Source organism: Gambusia affinis, linkage group LG12 (assembly GCF_019740435.1).
Source record: "Gambusia affinis linkage group LG12, SWU_Gaff_1.0, whole genome shotgun sequence".
Lineage (NCBI taxonomy): Eukaryota > Metazoa > Chordata > Actinopteri > Cyprinodontiformes > Poeciliidae > Gambusia > Gambusia affinis.
This window is the reverse complement of record NC_057879.1, coordinates 17,417,696-17,438,214: the sequence shown is the minus strand read 5'-3', so window position 1 is coordinate 17,438,214 and position 20,519 is coordinate 17,417,696. Positions and strand designations below refer to the sequence as shown.

The window sequence follows — 20,519 nt, the reverse complement described above, 5'->3', positions numbered from 1 at the left end:
ACTCTCTTTCTGGGAGAAGTGAAACAAGTGACAGGCTTTTGTGCAAACCTAAACTCTTTTCAATAGCCACCTTGACATTTTAAAATTTTTTGGCTGACAAATATTTTTGGAATTTTTAAACCTTTTCCAATATGTACCGATGTGTTCCCATCCAACAGTCATCTTAGAACTTGCTCAGCAGTTATATGGTTTATAAATGATTTCCCCTTGTTTGCATTTCCCCCCTGTGTCTTTTCTGAAACTGAAATTGAAGTCGATCCTCGAGTGTATTTGTGTTTATGGCCATCCAGAGAAGAAAATTTTCCACCAGACCCCATCATCTGCTGCATCGGTGGTTTCTGTATTATTCTCATCTGATTGTTCAGCAAAGACTGAGGGTCATTTGTAATACTATATTTGTAACCTCCGAATAATGAGGTTGGCATTTAATTCTTTGACCGTCAAAACCATACTCTTTGTAAATGAAACATATAATTAAAAACATAACATTCTCAAAAAAAAGCTATTGTTGATTCTCCCCTGTGGTCACATTCCTTCCGGGGTATTACCCAACATTTCATGGTTTTCATAAAAGCCCATGAAGCTTATATTAGATTTAAAAAGTCATGCTTACACTGAGAACTTTAGCAACTGAACATTATCTTTTGTTTAGTCAAGGAATGTTAGATCATCCTCCACACTTATTGAGCTGGTCTACAGGATATATACTCTTAAACCAATAAATTCTTATTAGAGTTACATAAACATGAAAAAAAAAGTTAACCTCAAATACATTTCTAACCTATAGAATAAACTGTACATAAACTGTATTGGTAGTCTTCTGTAGTCTTTTAATAGGCATTTTGTTATTTATTATTTTATCATCTGTTGATTTTGATTTCGATAATTTCTTCCTAAAAATATGTAATGAAGTAATGAAATTGATGCAAAATGTTCATTAATTTTGAACATTACTTTCAAAATTTATTAAAGTAATGTTTACTTCCATTCATTATTATGAGATTTTACCCATTTTTGATCCCAGTGGGGCCAGTAGACATATAAAATACAACATTATAATTTAGCTTGTATAAACTTGTTTCCTTCCAAAAAATTTGTAAGAGAATACCTGTGTGCTAAACAGAGACCTCAATTAAAAAATGCAAGAAACAAAAGGGCAAAGATGTTTTAAATCTCTGTCTGGTGTCTTTCTAAAGAAGTTTGCTTAAGTGGCTTCTCTCTGGGTAATTATTTCCTGGATCACAAGGCTAAATTTGAAAATTGTCTGCAATTGACTGATTGCAGGAGCAACACATTCCACTTAAACCAATTTCACTCACCAACATTCAGATATCAGTTAGAAATCCTTGCAAAACCTCTTGAGATCAAACATAAATTCAGAGTTAACAAACATGACTGACAGGAAAGAAGCAACGGTGATAGTTTGTGACCTATATTTAAAAGAGAAAAATTAGAAAGAGACTATACTTTCTGTTGTGCAATGGTAATTACTTATTTTCTCTGTGTTTCTGTCACCTTGCTTTCTCATTAGTTACACATCACGTTCAAAAGGCTGCATTCTTGTTTGTCAACAGGGGAACACTCCACACACTGCAATATTGGGCCAAGACAATCAAACATGTCGAATTTCCCCAATTTTAGATCAGAGCCGTTCTAATGTCCCTCAGAGTGGGCCAGATCACTCTTAGCACACAGCAGGAAAATGTTGAGATATTCCAACAGATAAGCGCCTGAGATTAGAGCCATTCTGACAATTAGGGCATTTTTAAGATTGTTGGAAGTGGAAGATCGGGATCAAAATTAGTAGAGAAATCTTGCCGTGTGAACCAGGCATAAGCTTGTTCCCAGTCCAAGGACCTGCATGTTATTAGTTCAATTTATCTTTTTAAATTTTCCTTTGGAGTTAGTGTGTGTGTGTGAATGGTTGTTCGACTTGTGTTCTTTTAAAGACTAGTGATCTGTACAGGATATACTGTCCTCTTACCCGCTGACTGAGGGACATAGGCACTAGCTCCTCTGTAAACCTTCAAGTATAAGCTGATAGACCATAGTTGGTTAGATGGATTATCTTTACATACCAGGCTTGGCTTACCATCGCTATCTAAATAGATGTGTTTATTAGAGTACAAAAGAAAATCTAGGTTAAAAGGCATATTAGTGCAATCCATTATACTGCTTAGTGTGATAGGTGAAGCAGTTTGCTGCATGGCAATGACTCCTGGCTGGTAGATTATATCAAAGTTTTAACCATATCCCCTTTATCGAGGAAAAAAAACGACTTCAAAATGCTTAAACTCTAAATGAACCAGATTTTAATCCATACTGACTTGACAGCATCACATAGTTTCTGCAGATTTGTCGATTGCACATCAATGATGCAAATCTTCTGTTCCATAAAATCCTGGAAGTGCTATATTGGATTGAGCTATGTGATATGTTATCCTGCTGGAAGCAGACAATATAAAATGCGGACACTGTGATCATAAAGAGAGGAACATGGTCAGCAGCAATACTCTGACAGGCTGCAGCATTTGAACAATGCTTAATTTGTTCTAAGCACAAGTGTTCAAAGTAAAAATTGCCCAACATGATATTAAACCGTTACTAACAGCCTGAACCACAGATTCGAAGCGCAATATTTTAATGAAATTTATATCATATTCTTGGTATCTGAAATGTGCAGCTAAAATTGAAATTTCTGTAATATTAGGAATGTTTGTTGGACCTGCATGAGCTGTGTACTCTTAGTTTCCTGCTAGTATCTGAGTGTGAAATTTTGCTTCTGTAGCCCATTTGCTTTAGGTTTTGACATATTGGGCTTTTACTTTGTGTACCTTGGTTGTTCTAACTAGTTATTTGAGCTACTGTGGTGTTTCTAACTTCTTGAACCTGCATGCTCATTCTCCTCTGACTTCTGACACCAACAAAGCATTTTTTCCTCCATTTTGTCCTTTCTGAGCCATTTTTTGTAAACCTGGAAGTTGCATGTGAAAATCCCAGATCAGCCCTTGGATGATGCCATTTGACAGCCATCACAGTAACAACCTTTGATGACTAGTTTTAGACTTCCAGTAACATGGCATATTTTAAAGAAAATTGGAAATAATTGTTAGTGTCATGGGTTGTGGTGGAAGAAACAAAAACAGGCAGGAGGAAGGTTCAGCACTAAATAAATGGACAGGGAACCTATAGTGTCTCTGTTTTAAATTAAAATATGTGTTTTGACGAGGCTTTTTTGACATATATTTTAAAAATAACATAACAACCTTTTAGAAACTATTAACATAAATTACATTTAGCTGACACTGCTGTGTTATAAACAGTTTATTTAGTTGGCCGATATAATCTTCTAATCTTTTAGGAAATTAGATATTATGTTTTCATTAACTGTAAGCCTAAAAGCATAATTAATAGAAAGGAAGGTTTGAAAATATCAGCTTGTGTATGATTAATACACATAATACACATAATTCATAAAACATAATACGCTCCTTTCACATATAGTGAAATGAGTTACTGGAATAAGTCAACTTTGCAGAAATATTCTGACAGAGGCTCTGTTTAATGCTGGAGGCTCTGGTTTGAGCATCAATATAAGAGAGCTGACCCTGGATACCCAATGATTCTGTGCTACACTGTTTGATTCATCTGGCATGTACAGTATGTGTCTGCTTTCTGACCTCTTTTGGAAGGTTGAACATGTCAGTTTAAAAACAAAACAACTGAAGAAATTAGACTAGGCATGTTTCCTTAATGACAAGAAAAACATTTATTTGGCTAGCTTGTGGTATATGCCTGGATGAACACAAACTACATGCTTGCTTAAAGTATGTGATTGGATTTTTTTTATCTTTCTTTCTCAAGATAACGGTTTATGAATTGCTCTGACTTTGCTTCATTTGATTTTAAAAGCCACATCTGGCATTTTCTAATTATTTAAAGTGGGAAGCCGGAAATGTTTCTGCTCTAATTTTAGAGTACAAAGTTATGTAGACTTGTAAGATCTTCTGATAAATTCCTGTAAAAACATTGCTTTTGCTTTCTGATGACCTGGCTGAGTGCTAACTCTCAACATTTGGAAATGAGGTCCTCTCTTGAACCTCAGGGTTCTCTACCAGATCACTGGGAACTTGAGGGCTATGCTCGTCATCCCAAGGTTTTTCCCTATTAGCAGAGATCTCTAATAATGTTCTTGGGTTCTGCACATTTATGTACCAAGATTACGGCCTGCATCGCTTCTATTAGTACAGCTTTTCCAATCCACTTTAAAGATTTCTTAATATCAGCCAGTTCTTTAATCTGTTGGTGGTACATGAAGTGCAGAGGCTTATCTAGTCATGATTCTTTGTGGCCCTTCTGCTCCCTGTGGCTTTCACATAGGATGCGTCTGCCTGGATTTTTCATCTTTAATCCCTGATAGAGGTTATCGCTAGTTTCTGACATTTCAACTTATGTTTAATGTCTTGCAAAAGGATCTTATACTGTTTGAACTTTTTCACATTAAGACCACAAACATTAATGTATTTTATTGGCATTGTATAGAACAACAAAAGTGCAATGAGACAGAAAGAAAATAGCTCATGGTTTTTAGAATGTTCCAGTTATGAAAATCTAAAACCTGCAGGATACAGCTATGGTCAAAATCTTTCATACCTCTAAATAAAATTGAGTACATCCAATTGCCTTCCGGTCATCTAATTATTCCACTTGTGTAATCTGTTCTCTATGTAAATCCAGATGTTTTATGAAGTCCTCAAAGATTTGTTAGAGAATGTCTGACGCAAAGTGATCAAAGTGGTTCCACTTCCAAGAGGGTAACCTCAAACACACAACCTCAGTAACAGTGGATTAAAGGGTATCAATGTGGGTTTGATAGTAGTTGTTTAATTAGAATAAATGAATAAGTAAATGCAAATTGTTCTGTACCATATTTATTTTCATTTTTTATCACTGTTTTGTCTTAATTTTTTCCACATAAAATTCCAGTTTGTGGATGCAATGTGAAAATAACTGAAAAGGTTTAGAGTAGGAAGGCTTTCAGAAAGCACTGTATATTATATATACATTTGATCTTTTTCATAATTTTTCTGCAATGTTTTGTGTCTTTAAATAGACAAAAGTCATCATTACATTACTGAGACATTGTTTTCCTTGAGGGGGAGCACTGAGGTTTGCCTGGAGAGGACAGTGGAGGGATGTGGGATCAAATCTCCAGACCTTGCCAGTGTGAAAATAGCTCAGCCCTGAAGCTTGTGGTTTTGGGTGTAGAACAACACCGGGGATCATTATAAAAGACCGAATGTATGAGGAGAAAATGCAAAATGTGTTTTGACATCTGCAGCTTGGAATCAAATGGGTTAGGGAGGAAAGAAAACTTTCTAAAACCCCCAGTGACATCACTAATACCCAAACTCCTTCATAGTCACGTTTATATTTAAATCGTGGTCAAGAAATTTACGGGAAATTGCACACTTGTGTGTGTGTTTTTTAGTGTTTAATTTAAGCCTGTAAGTAGGTGGTCTTTATGGTAATAACATCTATGGCAAAAGGAAAGCAGCTTTTCTACTTTTACTTCCAGGATGTGTGGTCAGCGTGATTTTTGAAACTAAACTATGTTTTTCTCCCACCAAAGATCTACAGGAATCAGTCAGCTCCACCAAGTCTACCCTTTAATTTCATGCTCTCAGTGACAAACGAATGAAATGCAAGTCGCTGTAGCGTCACATGGTTCTTTGCAACTCACTCAAGGAATGAGAAAATAATGGATCTGCTGCAAAGACGGGATCATTTAAGTTTTATGTACAGCTACTTATTAGTGGTCAGAGTGGTCAGATGTTTTCAATAAGACAACATAAATGCCAAGCCTTGAGAGGGAATTTTGCCATGACTTTGTGGAGAAAAGAATGCTACTCCCACTATGACATCCTGGGATCAACAGGCTTCTATTTATCAGACTATCTCTCAATAGCTGGATAAATGGATAGACCTAGAAGTAACCTATGTCACACAGTAATTAAATTTATCCATAATAGTCCACTTAGAGTGCTATTATGCAGCCAGTTTTGCAGAAAAAGTTTATAAATGAGATCCATGCTGAAACCATTTCTATACAATAGAAAACTTGTATGATTCTCAAAACAATTAAGCACTTATGGAAACTTGGCGCAACTGATCAACCCTTAAACACACTAGATTCAATTGGCACCTTGTTGTTAACATACTGGGAACACGTTGATTATGTTGCAACAAATGGGAAGTAGTGTGAGAGTGTGTGTTTCATTGAGTGACCCCTACTTTCCCTTGACTCAACAAAATAAAGGTCTTATTTACTATCAGACTTACCACAAATTACACGGTTGCTTCTAATTTACATAAACACACAAGTCGAGAGACTGGCCTACTTTTTAAAAAGAAAACACAATCTTTAAAAATGAACACCGCTGCTGCTTTCTGTATGTTAGTTGAGATTTGTTATAATACTGTAATCATAACAGAGAGTAGAGCTTTGTGGTCTTTTTTTTAAGTCAATGTTGTGTTTGTCCTCAGACGGCTTTTGTTCACCGGAGTGGGATGGCATTGTGTGTTGGCCTGAAGGACATCCTGGAGACCTTGTGTTCACATTGTGTCCAGACTACATTCATGACTTCAATCACAAAGGTAGGATTTGGTCTGCAGAGATGTGACTTTTTTCACTCGATAGAAAACCCTTTTCTTAATTTACATATAAATTGGACCTTTCATATATTGAACTTGGTCTCCATTCACCAATTCAGTCTAATTGGCTCCTCATTCATTGGGGATTCTGGATTTAAACTTGTGCTGTCTCTATCTGATTTTACATTTATGAGAATTAATGTGAACAAATTCAAGATTTTTTTGAGTCTTTAAATCCTTTTACCAGATTCATAAGCTCATTTTAAGCCAGGGGCATACCAAATTAAATGTATGTGATTTAAAATTATTATGCTTCTTTCAGAATGCTTTTCCTCATTAAAAAGGCATTTTTGCCCTTTACAAAAATAATTGAAAATGACTTTTTCATAGTTCATTTAGAGTACTTGAATTTTTTTAATGTTGGTACATTTTATATAAGATATCCGTATGTCTGACAATGTTAGACAAACCCACTGGCATTCATAGTGTCCCATTTTTCACATGACTACTTGATTTTCTACAGGTTTTATTTTATGTATCCACTGTCTTAAACATGAATAATAATACAAAATACTTGCTTGTAAAACATGCTGCACTTTAATTGTGATCTTTATGATAGTGCACATGGGTAAACTATCCTAAAAACATCAGTTTTACATATTTCTCCTGTGAGACTTGGTTGATTATGCAGCTTGAATCTATAATTAAAACCTAATGTTATTTTTTATTTTTTTTGGTCTTCTCATCCTTCTGGTATGTAGGACTGGCATACCGTCGCTGTGACAGCAATGGAACGTGGGAGCTTGTCTCAGTCAACAAAACATGGGCCAATTATAGTGAATGTTCAAAATTCCTCCACATTAACAACTATATCCATGAAAAGGTGGGACCCTTATCTTCCCTGCTTACATATCCAAGTTGCACAGCATCCCTAATTCTAATTATGAGCAACAGCCATGCACCAACAAACCAAACTGTCTTAATCAAGACATTGCAGCCATTCTCAGTAACACAACAAAAACATGTAATTAGAATTCCTGTGAAATGAGTAACACATTACAGTATGCCTTTTCATTAATGTGCAGGGTTAATAAACTATTATGTTATGAGCTTAATGTCTGGAGATAATGAGAGGGTGGCAGTGTGGTTGCTCTTTCAAAATGCATCTAATTAGCTAAATTCCTGCTCAAATAGGCTGCATTGTCTTATTTTATTGCTTTTATGATATGATATACGACTTAAACTGCTCAAAAAGAAGTTGATGTTGAAACGTGATATCTCCTCTTTAGTAACCTTTACATTTGTAACTTGTTCAAGCTACAAATGTAACTTGAACAAGTTAATGCCTGAGAGGACAGGTGATCAGTGTCAGAAAAACACAATCTACAATTACAATTTTTGGGAATCATTAGCCTACCACTGCTTTAGACATGCTGTTAATCTTCTAAAATTTGATGCAGCTAATGCTAATATGTATGACAACATTTTAATTGGAATTTCAGTGACAAAAACTATCGGTTTAATATAATATGAGTAGCTGTGACCTAGATTTGAAAGTCTTGTGGCTCTTACTTTGGCCATGGAGATATTGAGTAAATCTTTAAAATTCTACCTATATTATTGTTATTGTTATGTCATTACTAATCTTCTTTCAATGCTGCTATATAAGAGTTTTAGCAGAGTAAGTCCACAGATGTAGTTTTGTCCATGTTGAACTGTTTTTTCCACTAATGAAAATTTGAGGCCTCGTGTTCTTGACTTGAGGGTATTTTTAGCTTTTTCTCTCTTAATGGTTGGAGAAAAAAGCAATAATTACACAATTAGGGCCAATATTGAGATAATGTTTAGCTGCTAAAATGACTATTTTTAATGCATCATAAAATGTGTATTATAGTCCTCATGTTGTAATGAGGACATGGAGCAATAAATATGCAACAGCATATATTTGGCACAATAAAACTCACCAAAAAAAAGACAATAGCACATTATTATTGTAAATTCTGTGTTCTTACCATTTTCCATTATTCTCATTTTCCCACTTAGGTGCTATTATATCTTTATTAAAGATGCATTTAGTACCCCTGATATTAGTTGTGTTTCTATTCATGACTCATTTAAAATACAACCTTCAAACATTTAAATTAAAGGCACCTTTCAAATAGCATTAAGGTGTCCTAAACTTTGATTCTCACTCCTTTATGCTTCTAAACTTCACTGGACAGCTGTCCCCTTAATGTCTTCAGGAGTTGACTTTTTCCCCAAGGAGCACTTCCAGTAGTTAATCAGAAATAAATATGCACAGAGTGAAGCATGCACAGAAAAAGCTGCCATACCACAGACCCTTGCCACAACTGAGAGCCACGTTTTTCCTGGCTCAAGATCCTGATACTAAATGATAACAGCAGCACAGCTTTCAAAAGGTTCATTGGCTTAGGAGCATATTGATGTAGAGAGGTTTTGGTAGAGGATCAGTTTACCAGCTCCTACCAGCCAAGCAACTGCTGCATGATCAAGCTGTTGAATTGTGTTGCTGTCTTTCACATTTCAAAACTTGACATTTTTCTTTGACAGGGTAGAAATGAATTGACTGAGGTTCAAAGAACAAACTTTGATTACAATGATGCAAATACTTATTATACAAAAGTTATTAATTATATTTGACTGTGGTTCTCAAACTGTGCTAAAGTGGAACTCATGTTCTTTTTTATTATATTTTTGTAGGAAAAATGTACAATATTATTTTAAAAGTTGATTAATATTATTTCAAAAAAGTGAGATGAATTATTTTCTTTTTATAAGATTATATTTTGTGTTTTTATGCTTTAAAGCAATGCTTCGTTTGTGCTTTTTATGCAATTGTTCTATTTAGCTATGCTCCTTTATTTATTTATGCAAAGCGCTTTGATCTACCTGGTGTATAAAAAGTGCTTTGCAAATAAATCTGCCAAGTCTTATAATGTGTTGATTCTAGAGCTGTAGCACACATTTGTTTTGGTCTCTGGCTTGCTAAAGATGTGATGTTTATGCTTCATTGATTCTCTACAGATCAAAAATAATCTGTGGCAGTCAGGGTCTTATGGTGATCAAACTGTTAAAAGAAAATTAAAAAAACATCAAAAAAAAAAATCTGGGTTTCTTTTACTGCTACTTAAAAAATAAAAAGTTTGAGATCCTGCATTACATCCATGCATTTACTACAAGACAGAGAGTTTTTACACAATTACAAATTTATACACATTTTGGAATTTTACACAATTATAAAATGACAAACAACTATGTTTCATAAGAAGCAAAGTGATTAGATTCCCTTAATTAATGTTGGAAATATGCAAATGATATTCAGATTTAGAGATACTAAAATGAATTCAGTTGTACTTCTGTTCATTATGGCTTGCACTGTTTCTTTGCTTACATATTTACTTCAGTTATCAATGATGTGTCAGCTTTTTATATTTACCTCACAGAAAGGGTTGTCCTTTAATTTTTGAATTGAAAAACTTTTTTTCTTTTTTTTTTTTTATCTCCCTAATAGAACATGAGTGATTGGGGTCAAAACCTGCACTAAATCAACATTTGGAACAAACATATCTCTCAAATAGTGTGCTTTACCCATATTTATGGGTGCTGACGCGTTTGCATATTTATCTTTCACAGGAGGTTTTCCACCGTTTGTACATCATCTATACCGTTGGATACTCCATCTCTTTGGGCTCAATAATGGTGGCTGTTGTCATCCTGGGATATTTTCGGTGAGTCTACTCAGTTGCCTTCTTTTATCCTTCTAACCTTAGATGTTCCCAAGGGAAAGATTTTGACACCAGGTGAGAAGCTAAGGCTGGATAATCAGGAAGTCTTGATGTTTAATAATAGTAAGTGGATTTTTTTAGTCATGCAAGGAGTACGTAAATGTCAAGATGATTGTTAAACCGATGATTTAAAAACACTATTTTAAATTTATAGGAATTAACTTAATACTGCATATGTTGCTTCATAATGAGGGCATCACATAATCAAACTGTATTAAATAGGGTGACCAAACGTCCGTATTTACCGGGACATGTCCGTATTTCACGTCCTGTCCCGGGCGTCCCGGGTTATTTTTAGAAAGTGAGGAAATGTCCTGTTTTTTAAATTACCTTCATTGGACCATTAAATTTACGGACACTGGGGCACTGCGCACGGCGCTGTGTGTGACGTAATCCCTGAGCCGCGTCAGTGCGGGCAGCCCTGTTCTTAATCAGAAGATAGATAGCGTGGCTGTCAGTACGCCAACAACATGTCAAAGCGATATCATGTTATTGTAGGATTACGTACAAAGACCCCACCCCTCCTCCAAGGTGTCCTGGTTTTCCCAAATGAAATTATGGTCACCCTAGTATTAAACACTGCATTTGATTTTCACTTTGACTTTAAACAGAATGTGATCTGACTACCTCTGAAGCACTGACTACCTCCTGGCTTGCATTAATACAGACCTCATTGCCTGATATTTACAGCCTGTTTTACTTTCATGCTGGGTTCTGATGTTTAGACTTTGTATGTGTGCTAAGAAATAAGTAATTATTGTATAGAAACAATTAAGAATAAAATGTTGCTTCTAAAAGTTTGCTTTTGGAATAAAAACCTTCCAAACCGGTGCAGTACATCGACATTGCAGTGCAAGAGTATTCACAGCCCTTGAATTTTATTGCATTTTATCCCATTTTATGGGATAAAATGTAATGTTTTATGGGAATTTTCTGTGAATATATAACTTATAGTTGTACAGAATTTATCCTTTTCAGGTGTTTCATTTTACAAATAAAAATCCAATAAAGAGTTGCATGCAGTTTCAAAGTCCACCTGAATCAATACTTTGCACAGTGATCTTTCAATGTAATGACAGACAAAATCACATCTTAAGTTTGAAATTTGTTACCCATTCTAATTCTGAACCTACATGGCCTTGTGTGAAAGAATAATTGCCCCCTAAACCTAATAACTGGTTGGGCCACCCTCTGCAGCAAAGACTGCAATCAAGCATTTGTGATAACTTGCAATAAATCTTTTACTGTGCTGTGGGAGACTTCTGACCCTCTGATCTTTGCAGAATTGTTGTAATTGAGTGACATAGGAGGGCTTTTGAGGTCATGACACAGCGTCTTAATAGGATTTGCGGTGGTGATGAAAGGGCGTGGCATGTAGGTTTGGATGTTTTTATTCCTTAATAATAGATACCTTCCTTAAAGTAATGCATGTTATGTTTACTTGTGTTGTACTTTAACTAATATGTAAAGTACTTTGATGTTCTGAAACCTGGTATTGAGCCATTGATTAGATTCACGTGTTAAACACAAATAATTTGTTTAGCTAAGGAGCTACTCCTACTATTAGGAGTACTATAGTAGCTCTCAAAGACTGGACTTGGCCAGCCTCTGTCTAATCCATTCCATTGTATCTCTAACAGAAGGCTTTGAGTTGTTGTCCTGTTAGAAAGTGAATCTCCACCTCACTGGCAATTGGTTACACTGGACTTAATTTTGGAGTATTATAGTAAAGTATTAGAGATTTTTTGTTTTTTTGCAAACTAACCAATTAAAAAAAAAAATCTTCCAGTTAAAAGTTATGTACTACGTTTTTGGTTTGTCCCTTAAAATCCCAATAAAAAAAGTCTGTTGTGAAAAACTTTAAGGGGTGCGAATACTTTTGCTAGGCTTTATAGTTTATTTTACTAATTTTTCCTAAAATCTTACTTCTGAAATGGAGAAAAAGTCTGTAACAAGGTTGAGTTTAGACAATTTTGTTTCACTCTGAGCAGATTGGTCAGTATTTGCTTATTTTGGGGGGCACAGGGAGTATCAAGAATCGATGTAAAGGCCCTGTTTACTAATGTTCCAACTGACGTAACTTACAGTACACACAGTCAGTCAGAAAGGTTTTAGGAATGCTTCCAACTGGCACCAGGAAATATACGTGCCAAATGAGTTTAATAAGTTATCCCAGGGGCCCATCTGACATTCTGGCACCAGACTGCGAAGTGCAACAGCCATGTCCCCCCTTCAACACATCAGCTTTTAGAAAGGAGAGCTCATAAACATTTTCCAGAGGGAGCAAAGGGATATTTTACATTAGCACTTGCATTCAGGGCCTTTTTTTTCACCTGGGATGTGTGCTAGATTGGTTTTTCCTGAATCAATAGTTCTCTGAGGGCACCTTGTCAGTTCATTAATGAGATTTAGTGAAAGAAATTGTGGACAGAGCTGGTGGTGGATACAGCAGTTTCATTTCTGTCTCTGGTAGATGTGTAGCCTTAAAATTGTTGGCACCAATAAATAGTCAGCAAATATTTCCTTTGCCATTTTTTTACTGTAATAACTTAACTTTTAAGTCTATTGACCCAGCAAATTGAGCTCAGCGGATCGTGACGCCAAAGGTCAAACCACAGGGAACGTTTAGTATGTTCTGGAAGTGTTTGGGACTGATAAAATTTGCATACTTCTCCAACTGCTGCACACATGCTTGCAGTTTGTTTTACACTTTAATTTGAGCATGGTGATCTGATAACCGTGTTTTTCCAAAAACTGAAGAATGTGTTATAGTCAGCTCAGAATTCAGCTGGCTCTAATTAGGATGAGCATAATTTATATGCAATGTGATTTTGGTCGTTCAGACACTAATGCACACTTGTATAAAACTTTTCAAATTGTTTGAAAAGTTTTTTTTAGTAAATAACCTTGCTGATGTTTTTTTTTTTTTTTTTGTTGTTTTTTTATTATTATTCCCAGACGGTTGCATTGCACCAGAAACTACATCCACATGCACTTATTTGTGTCCTACATGCTACGAGCTGTAAGCATATTTGTGAAAGATATAGTTCTCTACCCTGGATCTGCTTTGGAGAACATGGAGGGAGTCACATTGGAGGACTTCAAGTCCATTACTGAAGCCCCACCAACCAGCAAAACACAGTTTGTAAGTTAATCCCATGACTCCTTGGCCTTTAGTAAATGCAGGAACATAGAAACCGTTTTTATGTGTGGTCAAAGGCATGCCAATTCGTACACAATCAACTATGAGATCTATTTGCACATACAGAATATTTGAGTATCAATGTTCACTAGAGTTTAGCATTCTGCTTCCAAGGCGGATGTGATGAATGTGCTAAAACTCACCAACTTTTCCTGCATTGGAGAAAATGAACTGCCCTGCCTTTCACCCTGCCAGGTTTTCACTAAGCCAGCACTTGGCTTCCCCTTTCAGAGTAAAGCTAGAAAATGGGAAATGACTGTTTACCTTTCACAGTTACACCTTAAAATACAAACATGTGTGTAATATATTCTTACAGGTCACAGCTTTTCTTGCGTTTAACTAAATCAACCAAAACAAACTATAGAAGCTATGAAGTTGTTTTTTTATGCATGTATTTTGGCTTGCTGTATTAATTAATTCAAACCGTCATTCAAGTTAACGGAAAAAAAAGTAAATATCCAAAATTAACACAGAAACTGGTCTTGTACATATAATATGTTTCTAAATCATAAATAAAAAACTAAAAGATAAACAAATTTGAATGTAAAAACTACATTATGAAAAGCTTCAGAGCATGACTGCATAATTATTAGCACTGTTGCCTCACAGAAAGAATGTCCTGGGTTTGGAAAGTCACATTTTATTAAGGTTCATAAACCATTCAGTCTCACAATCTGTTAAAAATCAAACAGCCTCTTAAGCCAATGGTTCCCAACTCATTGACAAAACCTCCAATCCTCCCAGAGAAGGGAGTTGTATATTTTTGGACTCCTGGATACCACTTGCATGGAATCAGTGGTTATTATAAATAGACCAATAGTCCAATGAGAACATTTGAAAGGTATTTGGAGAAAAGCAGTGCTGTAACAAACAAATTGAGATCTTTTAAATAAGAAGGTGCAAGATGAGACTTAAAGTTAGGTCAGACCTGACAAGGAAGACAATGACAAGAGGCCACATTCATATTTCTCTGCATAAGGTTAACTGATCACCATTAATTTGCCAGAAGTATGCCTCTGTGTCTTATTGGTTGCCCATCTTGTGTTGCTATGTGATCCACTGGCTAGCTTTTCAGAATTTAGCATGCTCCCCAGCCATTGACCGATAGAAGTTAGAGCCAGCCTTGACCCTGGAAGAATGATGGCAAGCATAAGTGTGCATGAGGAAGATTCCTCTCTAAAACAATTAGACAATCTGATCAATGATAAATCACAAACGGATGTGCTAAAAAAAAAAAAGAAACCAATGACACGATAGCAGCAGGGAAAGATTTCATTGGATTCACAGCTATTAATGACGACATACCAGTGCTGCAGCAATAGCTGGAGCCATGTGGAGGTTTGACCTCACTTTGAGTCACATCAATCGATGGCTAAATCAGTCTTGTCATCTGTGACCCGTCCACATGATGTCAGTACACTGCAATGCGTCTGTGTTGATATAAAACAAGTTTGATTTATTATCAGAAGTGTACATTTCTTCAAAGTATTTGTGGATTTTTACTTTAGACTGAGAAAGATATTTATCTTTTCAGCAATATATATATTTCTAGATTAATGTTCTTTTTTTTTCAAATTATGTAGGATCCTTTATTCTTGCTTCAAGGCATCTACATAAACGCATTAAAACCAAAACATCAGTTTCCTACCAAAGACAGGCCCATCATTTGTTAAATACATTATTTTCTGTTTTTCCTTTCTTAGCTACAAGTAAAACCTGCAGACATGCACATCGTCTACTATATGTGTCACTGTGATAATTAGCTTAAAGCTTTCGCATATTCCATGTGAATGAAAAATAAAGTTGACATAGAAAACTAATTATTTCCCTGACAAAGATCTGAACTCAGAAAATAATCTGCTATTACAAAATTTTGAGAGCAAGAACTGCAATTGAAAAAAGCAGTCAGATCATGTTTGGGATCAGTGAACAATACCCTACTGAAATAATGAAAGTAATGACTGATCACTACAATGAATAATTTAGGTTAGAGCAGGCTGTGTAGAAAACATCCATCCATCCATATTCTAAAATGTTTATCCTTTCTGGGTCACAAGGGGGGTTAGAGCCTATCTCCAGTAGTCAAAGGGCGAGAAGCGCGGTACATCCTGGGCAGGTCGCCAGTCTGTCGCCCGGCAACACAGAGACATCACGACAAGCAACCTTATAGACACACATTCACACCTAGGAAAAATTTTAGAGGGACCAATGAACCTAACAATAGTATTTGTTTTTTTACTGTGAAAAGAAGCCAGAGTTGGGTAAAAATAAACACACATTTTAAAATGAAATACACCTTATAGACTTATGTACCGCGGTGCTTTGATTTGAAGACCCTGCTTTATTCTAAGCAGCATCTTCCCATTTGAATTAAAAATACTTAAACAAGTTGAGTAAGTTGGAAGAACAGCACATGTGTTTAGCTAATTAGTAGAAAAATAATTGTAGTCTAGATCAATTAACATGACTGATGAGCACTAATTGAAAGCACGCAACAATAAATTTCATATATTCAGACTAGATGTAAATAATGCATTCAGTTAGGGAAACGAGAATAAATAAATCATGTAAAAAAAAAAAAGAAGCAAAGAGAATAGGCATTCTAGGAGCTTAAATGAGGAAAACAAATGTTGGCAATAAAAAAAATAATAAGAAAATTTTGTAGTCTCTGCAACAACTCATGGAACTAAGAGTTTCTTAATTAGAAATAATGCTACAGTGTGCCACGTTTGTTTTTAAACATGAAGATATCTGACAAAACATCTGAGAAATCTTGACTCTTCATAAGCATTGGGCATTAGGCAATAAATTAGTTCTGATAATTACTTCATTCAGTGCATTTTTAGTTGGCTTTGGTTGTGTTTTAGTTCAGCTCATTTAAACTGATTCCTGTTTGTTGCCAAGATACACCACTCAAGAATCATAACAGTTACTTGTAGTTGGATAATTAAGTTGTCACTGTTGTTGCATTTCAAGTGATATTTGAGTGTTAGACTCTAGAGTTTAACTAAGTTCTTAGCAGACCTAAACAAGATTAGAATTGGTAAACAGAATAGCAAACCAAGGACATGAAAACAATAAACAATTTACATGGGTGGCTTTTCATTATGAGTGTTGATTAATTTGTTTTGCTGTGTCTGCTTTTTTATAGATTACCTGCAAAGTGGTGGTGACCTTGTTCATGTACTTTCTGGCGACCAATTACTACTGGATTCTTGTGGAGGGTCTTTACCTGCACAGTCTCATTTTTATGACTTTTTTCTCAGACAAAAAGTATCTTTGGGGTTTTACACTGATTGGATGGGGTGAGTCTTGATTATTCTATATTGCACTTATGGGACTGACCAACACTAAGTAGTGAATAATTGTGAAGTGGAAAAGGAAAAAGAAATGATTTTCAAGATATTTTACAAAAAAAATAAATAAATAAATCTAAGAAAGAAAAAGATTTCTTTCTTAGATTCTAGATTGTTCTTACAGAACAGCTGGAAAAAAAAATCTCATGCAGGAAGGCCACTTATTGCACAAGATTTTATTTTGATGTAAAAGAGCAAAGAGGACTGGATAGAAATATTTTCCAGACTCTAGATTTTTATGTGGTAAAAATTTTGGAATCCATGTAAATCAATGAGAAGTGAAGGTGCCCACATAATTGGTGCCTACGCCTTGAAGATTGTTGTAACATGAAAAAAAATGAAAAGGTTTTTTGCAAGATACTGCATGAACATTGTAACTAGTTCTAGACAGTAGACTTTTGATCAAAAAAACCATATTAAATGCAAAATGTCTGAATTTGTTTTTGTTTTGTTTTTTCCCATTTATAAAAACAAAGTTAAAAGCTGTAGGAAGCATTGTTACACTGATTGATGATATTGATTTATGAAAAAGTAAAAGCATTGAGTAATAGCTCTGTTTGAACGTGGGTTTTACAGTTCCTGCATTGTACACACTGTGCGTATAGATCACATAAGCACAGCGCATACAATGTGGATGCTGTTCTATCCAATTTCCACTCATACAGGATTATCAAACATAGCAATTTGAATACTTTTCAGAATATGCTTACATGAAAGCAAATTTGAATTGTTTCTAATTAATTTCCTAGGAGTACCAGCTGTGATTGTGACCATCTGGGCCACTGTGAGAGCCACGCTTGCTGACACAGAGTAAGTGATCTGCATAATTAATTTCCCTATTATTCTTGTCAAATATTTATATGGTAAGGCTGATGTCCATAGTTCCTTGAAGCTGATGATTTATGATGTTGAATCAAGCCTCTATTTATAGTTTAAGTGTTTTTAAGTTTCTACATGTTCTATAGTCAGGCCAGCACTTTGGAGGCCAATGTTTATCTTGAACCTTACCAATAGGATAAATTGTAACAGGTAAAAAATGTATTTTTATTTGTATTTTCACTAAACATACAATACAGCATATAATTAGAAATTGCTTATGATTTTCATTAATTGTGCATTGCATGTCCTTTTATATTGATTTACCCATTATCATGAGCATTTTCAATATTTACTGAAAAGTGATGTCATCAGTATTTCTAGCTATTCTCTTTGTATGACAAAGTCCAAACATGGTTTATAAAGGCATCAGATTTATTTGGCATTTAAATGTGTAATTTTGTCATGCCACAAATCTGGATTTACTACTTATTGAGAAAAGCTTGGGATGTTAATTAAGAAATATTTGGCTGAATGCCATATTCTTTTGCTAAAAGAATTTCATACCCTAAAACCCCACTTTTTGTTAAATGAATGAATGATTGTCAAACCCATTGATTACTTGGCGCAAGGAAACCTTTTATGTTTTTGTTCATATAGCCTTGTTTAGATGATGTCTTAAAAAGGTTTGAGACGATTGACATCCAAAAAATTATTAAAAGAAATAAATCAGTAAATAAAACTGATTAATTAATCTCTAAATTAAAAACTGTTCTGGAGAACAAAGTCTGTTTTGTCAACACTCTTTTAGTGCTGGGGTTCTGAAATAAAAAATTTTCAGTCACAATAAAGAACTTTGCAAATCACATCTTAGCCATTGGCCAGTCGCTGGTGTCAAGGCACACTAAGACTTTGGAAAAGGTTACTGTTTGAATGTCTGACATTTTCCATCATTTAATATCTATTATTAAAAGCCTTTTAAAAGCGACTCCAGGTAACTTTGTGGATAAGAAAGTAATGTATTACTACCTGCTGTGCAGCTGCCTGAGAGTTTTTTTTTTTTTTTTTCGTATATTTCCAAAAAAAAAAAGAATTAGTCACTGACTAAAATTCACTTCTTTTGGTCTCAACCCCTGCTGTCCCTACCTGAACCTGAAAAATTACATTTAAAGTCAAACTTTAAAGCTGACATGAAATAAATGGAGAGAAGTTACGATCCACTCTTAAAAAGTCCAACTTGTCAGGAAAAAAATGACAATGGCAAGATAACATATCAAACCCCTCCGATAATTACCATCACCTCTAGTGTCTGCTTTGAGCTGTGTTAGGACCGACTGACACTGTGTTCACCACCTGTTGAATGGAACTAGACCACATATTTTTCTTCTAAGTGGGTTGGAGTCCCAAAGATCATTTCTGTTTACGTTCCAGGTATTTCTGGGCAGAAAAAAAAAACACCCCAGCATGACATTTACAACTTAGCCATTGCCCTGAAGCTGTAAAACAGCACAGAGAAAGCATTGTGCCCAGAGTTAGATGCACCAGTATCAAGCTGAAAGGAGTGGATTCAGAATCAATACATGAAATATTCAGTGATTTTAATTCCCAGTATGGGCAAACTAGCAATTTCCTTAGCCCTTGAAACACACAGAACAGGCTAAAGAGATGTACCTGGATCTCAGGAAGAATAAATCAGTTCAAGGGGGATTAAAGTCAGAACTTTAATATGAGTGCTTTGAAAAATACAATTAGTTTTCCTATAACACTTGTGTCAAGAGGTGTTATACATCTAGAGAAGATGGGGGACAAAAACAATGTCCTGTCGAATCTCTGTCTAATTCCTATTACATTGTGAAACAATGTCAGATATCTTTTAAGACTCTAAAGTGGAGCAGAGAGATTCTGAATCTGCTTACCCACTTAACCCTTCTTTAGCTTATTCCTGAACCCTTACCTACTCGTCTTGTTGTTTATTTCTGCAGGTGTTGGGACTTAAGTGCAGGCAATTTGAAATGGATATATCAAGTGCCTATTCTGGTGGCGGTGGTGGTAAGTACATGCTTCCAGGTTGTACTTTATTCCCATGGTGTGCAGGAAATTACACCACTTGACTGCAGCTGTGTCCTAACAACTGTTGAATGAGAAAGAGCTTATTATATTATATATACCTAATCCTAACATTATGTTTCTACTTTCTCTCCAGATTAATTTTATTTTATTTTTGAACATCATCAGAGTCTTGGCAACTAAACTACTAGAAACCAATGCTGGGAGATGTGACACCAGACAACAGTACAGGTGTGGACAAGTCTCAGAAACATTTGATTCAGAATTCCTGAAGCTGTCCTTCTCGATTGGTTTATCGTGACTTGTTTGCCAACCTCATGCCTTCTTCAATGGGAGTAGATGGAATTTCATGTGTCATGTTCTTTATTACACCTAAAATAGAATCAAACATGTTTAAAAATGACATTTTAATACTATTTTTCTTTTAGAATATGTTGGTAATTGCAAATATCACATCGGTATAACAGGATTACACATCAAGATTAATTTAGAAGTGCAAAGAGGAGGAGGCCCATGATGAATTTATGGCAACAATAAAAAAATTTTGCTTCAAATAGTTGGAATATCTGGCCATATGTGGGATTTTGGTCCTTTATAGACCTATTTTATCTCTTTCCA

The 20,519-nt window shown here is 35.2% G+C and overlaps 1 protein-coding gene across 1 annotated transcript in view; it reads left to right on the top strand.

The window, feature by feature from the left end:
- The window catches only part of pth1r (parathyroid hormone 1 receptor), a 54,795-nt gene that overhangs the window by 29,615 nt on the left and 4,661 nt on the right, over positions 1-20,519 (top strand). The window contains exons 3-10 of the mRNA XM_044134790.1: positions 6,547-6,657; positions 7,416-7,537; positions 10,309-10,403; positions 13,419-13,605; positions 16,814-16,967; positions 17,768-17,828; positions 19,817-19,883; positions 20,038-20,132. Coding sequence (XP_043990725.1) covers positions 6,547-6,657; positions 7,416-7,537; positions 10,309-10,403; positions 13,419-13,605; positions 16,814-16,967; positions 17,768-17,828; positions 19,817-19,883; positions 20,038-20,132 — 892 coding nt within the window. The remainder of the gene's footprint in view (positions 1-6,546; positions 6,658-7,415; positions 7,538-10,308; positions 10,404-13,418; positions 13,606-16,813; positions 16,968-17,767; positions 17,829-19,816; positions 19,884-20,037; positions 20,133-20,519) is intronic.